This window comes from Lactuca serriola, chromosome 2 (genome assembly GCF_051521515.1).
Source record: "Lactuca serriola cultivar US96UC23 chromosome 2, Lser_US96UC23_V15, whole genome shotgun sequence".
In the NCBI taxonomy this organism is placed as follows: Eukaryota; Viridiplantae; Streptophyta; class Magnoliopsida; order Asterales; family Asteraceae; genus Lactuca; species Lactuca serriola.
In genome coordinates, this window is record NC_136409.1 from 40,764,487 (window position 1) to 40,770,887 (window position 6,401).

Here is a 6,401-nt window from a genome sequence, read left to right on the forward strand (position 1 = left end):
AACTATTTTTGCCATACGTGCATAACAAATGGTTGTAATTAATATTTTGATAATTTAAGGGTATAACCGTCGTTACTCTATAAATTTAAAGGATATTATAAAAATCTTTTAGTAAGAACTTTGCCCCATTTTTTAAACCTTTACTCCCTGAAAAGACTTTTTGAAAACTTTTGTGCATTCTAAAACATTAGAAAGGGTCGAGAATTCTATCCAAATGGATAATATACCAACGTGGCAGCTCCACATTGGTCGATGCTAAACCTGCAAATTGCAGCAACCAATTACTGTAGTCCAGTACCTGGAAAACCAGAACCCTTTTTACGTTCATCAACTACATTAATATTTCCAATTTCGAATTTGCGATCTGGATAAGAGCAGGAAATCAGTGGCAGAGAGAAGTGGGAAGCCATGTCTACATGCAACATGAACATGGCATCAGCAGCAGCTGCTGGTTTTCTACCTGTTTCGGCTTCAAACACAACTGCATCTTCATCAAGAACAAGTGTCTCATTCTTGAACTTCAATAACCGTGGTTTGAGAAGGCACTTGGTAATTGTAAGGGCATCCGAAGAAGAGCCAGCGGCACCTGCAGCTGCAGCCACCACCACCACCGATGCGCCGGCTGAAGGTGCTAAAACCGAGGTCAAGGCCGCTAAGCCACCACCGATTGGTCCCAAGAGGGGTTCTAAGGTAAGAAAACCTAATTCTTTTCTGAAATTAAATGTCTTTATTTATTAAACTTGTATTTATAGTCTTTGAACCATCGAATGCGATTCAGGTGAGGATTCTACGAAAGGAATCTTATTGGTATAAAGGTGTTGGATCGGTCGTAACTGTTGATCAGGTTTCTTTTCTCTTCCAAATTCAAATACTATACCTGCTTAGCTAGGTTCATTGCTACGATTTTGTCAGTTTTTTAATATAATTTTGTTGAAATATAGAGTAGTGTATTAAAATATAGTTACAAACTATTTTATGAAAATACAGTTACAAATATATTAATCGAAGTTAACGATATTAGGGTTAACCATATACATTTGGATTACGTACTTCATCCATCTGATTATTATTTACAAACTTTTAACTTCACCCATTAATGACAAAAGATATATGATCAAACTGGATAGATTTTGAACTGTGTGATTAGAATTACGATCTGTAGCAAATATAAACATACATGTTATACATTTACAAACAACAAGATTGATTTTTATCATGTTTATAGGATCCAAAGTCACGTTACCCTGTGGTGGTCCGATTCAACAAAGTGAATTATGCAAACGTGTCCACCAATAACTACGCATTGGATGAGATTGAAGAAGTTGTGTAAGAATTACATACCAAATTGTTATGCCAATGTGTATAGACGTTACTTTATCTGAAGAATACTCTTCCCTAAACATGATTATGTAAGCCCAAATTTTCTGGAAGAAAAATATGAATGTGCATACATAACATTATATCTATTTATTTTTGTTTATATTTCATATGTAGTGGGACTAGGTGGCTTTTAAAGTTTTCTGATGTTGCATGCCTGCACATAGGGCTGCAGATGACATCCTTCACAGCCTTATATGTGCTCAATAAACATCTTATGAATAATACACACATATCGAATTATTGGTGGTTGTTGACATTGAGGAAAGATTAATATATCCCAATAGAACGATCTAAAACAAAACTCACTAAGTCTTTTTATTTTTTTTATACTTTATACTATAGAATAAGTGAAAAACATGAAAGTTTGTTTAAAAAACATTAAAATTATTTCGTTTTCCTGCTATTAATCTCTACCATAAACTTGTTGTATTGGTTAAAAGTTGAAAGAGGTATACAACAACGTATTGGTTTTCAATTAGCACCTCTGGGAATTCTTCAAGCTCTAGTACATGGTACATAGTTTTAAAAGAAAATTTTCTTTCACATAGAAAATATAATAGTCATCAATTTTATTAATGGTTTAACTATTTTTTTTTTTTTTTGTGTTGTCACCATGATCTAGCCGATCTCCCGTTGGACTAATTAAGTACACTATGTTATCTCTTCAATCAATGGTGTAATTTTTTGTCAATTGAAGGTTTGTTACGCACTATTTCCTGGATTTGGTTGTCATATATAACTGATATATGAAAGGAGCACAAAGCTCTCTGTTCTTTGTAAAACTCTTTCTTGTTACAATAATGATGTACTGCATCTAACGTTTTGTCCAATTCTTTTAGGATTGAAATAGTCATTCCACTGAAAGTGTATCTAAAAATTTTCTTTTAGTGTCTAGTATGGCAACACATAAAGGATATTAGAAAATTCTATGTCGAAATGTAAATTACATAGTTGATAAAGTTGAAATGAACACACATGATTGAAGAAATACCATACGATTTAGTTAATTTTTGATGAATGAATAAGAAGTATATAAGGAAAATGATAGAGAGATTAATATAACATTTTTTATCAAATAATTAATGGGTCTAAGTGTCAATTTGTGGAGTCTCAACAATTCCTCAGAAATAAAAATTAGTATTAGTTTGATATCAACATCTTAACATTGTATATAATTCTCAAGGTTATTGTAAACCTGATTTCTAGTTCACATTTCAACATAGCACGTTTAACATAATCTTACCAACAATGTAAATTTTGTGTGTTTTTTTTTTTGGATCTTATCAATGCCCATCGGGATCAAAACTCTAATTTTGAGTTCTAATTTGAACCGGTTAGTCATCTCCTTATTTAGATACTTATTCGAATGCTCGTGCGTTGCGTAGAACCAAAATATATAGTTTGAAGTCTTTACAAATATATATATATATATATATATATATATATATATATATATATATATATATATATATATATATATATATATATGTTTTAAGTGTAATTATATATATGATTTGGTCGAATTCTTAGTTTTGGTCCTTAAGTTTAAAATTTGATACGTGACATCCTATGGTTTGTTAAAATGTCCAAACTACCGTTGCTTTGTTTTTTATCTTTTCCTTTTAAGAATATATATATATATATATATATATATATATATATATATATATATATATATATATATATATATAATTTTTTAATCTTTATTTTAATAGAATTAATATAGATTTTGTAAAAAAAATATTTTTTTATTTTTTAAATCAATTATCCAAATTATATAAAATCTTATTATTATTATTATTATTATTATCATTATTTTTTTTTTTTTTTGCTTTATTTATTTATCTTTGTTTTCGTGCTTTAAAAATCTTTTAATATTTTTTACCCTTTATTTAAATATGTTTTTAATGTTGTTTTTTTTTTATGTTTTGTTTGTTTACATTAAATAATGATTTTTTGACCTTTTTTCTAATAAATAAATTAAAACAATAACCGATCAGTCTTCTAATAAAATTATATGTATATATATATATATATATATATATATATATATATATATATATATATATATATATAGAGAGAGAGAGAGAGAGAGAAATTTCTAGAAAAGTCATAAAATTTTACCATAATTTACGAAAAAATCTCAAACTAAATTTTACTTGCGAAAAGAATGAATTACTGGTAAAAAGACGATTTGACCCATTTTTCCAGTTTACCGGTTTTATTATTACTTACCTGTTTTACTAAAGTCTCATTATTTTACCCTAATTTGCAAATAAGTCCCAAAATAAAATTTACTGATGATTTGGCCATTTGCTCTATGTAACATACATTTTACCGATTTCATTGCTGATTCGTACGTCTAGTCAATAAATGAGATTATGAGATGGATATGTTTAGTTATATAATGTTATGTTTAGCATAAAACTTGATATCCTGATGTATTGTATATCTTTTTGGAACATAAAATGCATCCAACGACGACTACAATAATTACATAAACTAACAAAAACTATGTTATTTTTTACGTTTATAAGAAATATCAAATTGTCTATCTAGTCTTATGTAACCCAATATATCCATCTCATCAGACAACAACTCATTTTCTGTCTTTTTTCTTGGAAACATATATTTTATTGGTTTCACTGCTACCATAGATACATAGACATAAATGAGCCGATGAGATGAATATCAAAATTTTCAGGAAATGTTACATTATATAACCAATCGTATTCATCTTGTCAGCTAACTTAATGACTAGGTATCTAAATCAGCAATGAAACCGATAAAATATATGTTACATGAAGAAAATGACAAAATCATCAGTAAGTTTAATTTTGGAACTTATTCGCAAATTACGGTAAACTAATGGGACTTTTGTGAAACATGTAAGTAATATAACTGCTAAACCAGAAAAAAGGGGTCAAATCGTCATTTTTACCGGTAATTCATGTTTTTTCATAAACAAATTTTAGTTTTTGACTTTTTCGAAATTATGGTAAAATTTTAGGACTTTTCTGCAAAATTCTATATGTGTGTGTGTGTGTGTATATATATATATATATATATATATATATATATAGGTTTACTTTGTTTTTTTTAGAAATAGTGAGACAAAAAAATATAATTATTTAGGCAATAAATGAAGAAGTACTAACATATAAACGAATCATGTAAACGGAATACATATAAAACCATAAAACTAAATAAATGAACAAACACTAACATATAATTAGGTTGTAAACGAACAAAACGAACACAAACAAGGGTTTGTTCGTGTTCGTTCTTTTAAGTTAGCCGAACAAACAAACGAACATGAACCGATAAACAAACGAGATTTTCTTTTTCGTGTTCGTTTGTTTGACAAATTATCTTGTTCATGTCCGTTCGTTTATGTTCGTGAACATACTAATGCAACATAAATGAACAAAGATAAACAAACACAATTGAACATTTATGAACATAAACGGACATATAATATGGTATATATAATAAAAAAAAATAATTGAATATAAATGAATATAAATAAATTAAACAAAGGAACATAAATTAACGTAAACGAACATCATAAATGAAAGTTCACGAACATAAATAAATGAACGATACAATTGTTCATATTCATTTGTTTAACTAAACGAAAAATAATTTTTGTTAATATTCGTTCATTTATTAAATAAACAAACATAAACGAACTTCTCGCCGTTGAACTGAACGTTAACGTTCAGTTCTTTTACACCTCTACATATAAGTGAATGAAGTTAATAAAAAAACACATAAAATACAACATTGAATAATTATATTGGATGAACAAAACATCAAAAAAAAATATCAAAAAATATATTTAAATAAAACGTCAAAAATATTAAAAGATTTTTAAATCACAAAAACAAAGATAAGTAAATAAAGCAAAAAATAAATAATAATAATAATAATAATAATAATAATAATAATAATAATAATAATAATAATAATAATAATATGATTTTATATAATTTAGACAATTGATTTAAAAAATAAAAATAATTTTATTAATAACCTATATTAATTCTATTAAAATAAAGATAAAAAAAACAATAATATATAATAATAATAATAATAATAATAATAATAAATTGTTAAAAGAAAAAGAAAAAAGAAAGCAAGTGTAATTTGGTCTTTTTTATGGACCAAGGACCTACAGTGCAATTTTCACAAACCACAGGGATGTAACCATTTCTGTAATTTTCTCGTTTTTTTAAATATAACTATAACATGTTTGTTAAATTTATATAACAATTCGTATACTAAATTGATATAATATATTTATTATTTTGAATTATATGATAATATATATATATATATATATATATATATATATATATATATTATAACTGTATTATCTCAATCATTTGAATGACTTCTACCCGTGAGTTATATATGAATAAAATTAAATATAATAGTATATGGTTTAATGTTATTTATAGTTGTTGTTATTTTTAACTAATTTTCTAAATTTTATTTGCTTAAATTTTTTTAATTTATATCATTATAATTATTTTAAATATCAAACATTGTTTTTTGATTTTAAAGGTAACCATATAATCATTTATATAGAGTTGTTTTTAACTATTGTTATTGTCAGTTACTTTAAACTACTTATTTGAAAACTTTTAACGATTATCAAAATACCTTTAGGAAATATTTTAGTTAAATTGAGATTACAATTTAATTTTTGCATTTATCACTACAATTTACCACTTTTAACTATTTATAAAATATTTTTTGGTTTCTTAAATGTAATTGAAATTTATATTTAAGTTGACACTATAATGTTATATTTAAATTAAAATTTTAAGTATTTTGCCCAAACTGTTCAAAGTTTGTAGCTTTAAACTGATAATGGTTTACATAAAACAACATTTTAAATCTAATAAATTAAGTATAATATTTTAAAAGTTAAAGACATAACATTATAAGTAGAAGTAAAAATATTATTTTTAAAATTGAAATTTATATTTAAGTTGACACTATAATGTTATATT

At 25.6% G+C, this 6,401-nt stretch overlaps 1 protein-coding gene across 1 annotated transcript; it reads left to right on the forward strand.

Annotated features, from left to right (window-relative positions):
• The first annotated feature begins 327 nt into the window (after window positions 1–327).
• Window positions 328–1,466, forward strand: LOC145086180 (photosystem I reaction center subunit IV A, chloroplastic-like). Its single transcript, XM_079023928.1, has 3 exons — window positions 328–690; window positions 779–844; window positions 1,226–1,466. The coding sequence occupies exons 1-3, from the start codon at window positions 409–411 to the stop codon at window positions 1,328–1,330; spliced, it is 453 nt and encodes a 150-aa protein (XP_078880054.1). The 5' UTR covers window positions 328–408; the 3' UTR covers window positions 1,331–1,466.
• Window positions 1,467–6,401: the final 4,935 nt, after the last annotated feature.

Coding starts and splice junctions, on each gene's coding strand:
- LOC145086180 (XM_079023928.1), top strand. CDS start 409: ATGTCTACATGCAACATGAACATGGCATCAGCAGCAGCTGCTGGTTTT. Junction 691..778: donor GTCCCAAGAGGGGTTCTAAG/GTAAGAAAACCT, acceptor AATGCGATTCAG/GTGAGGATTCTACGAAAGGA. Junction 845..1,225: donor CGGTCGTAACTGTTGATCAG/GTTTCTTTTCTC, acceptor TCATGTTTATAG/GATCCAAAGTCACGTTACCC.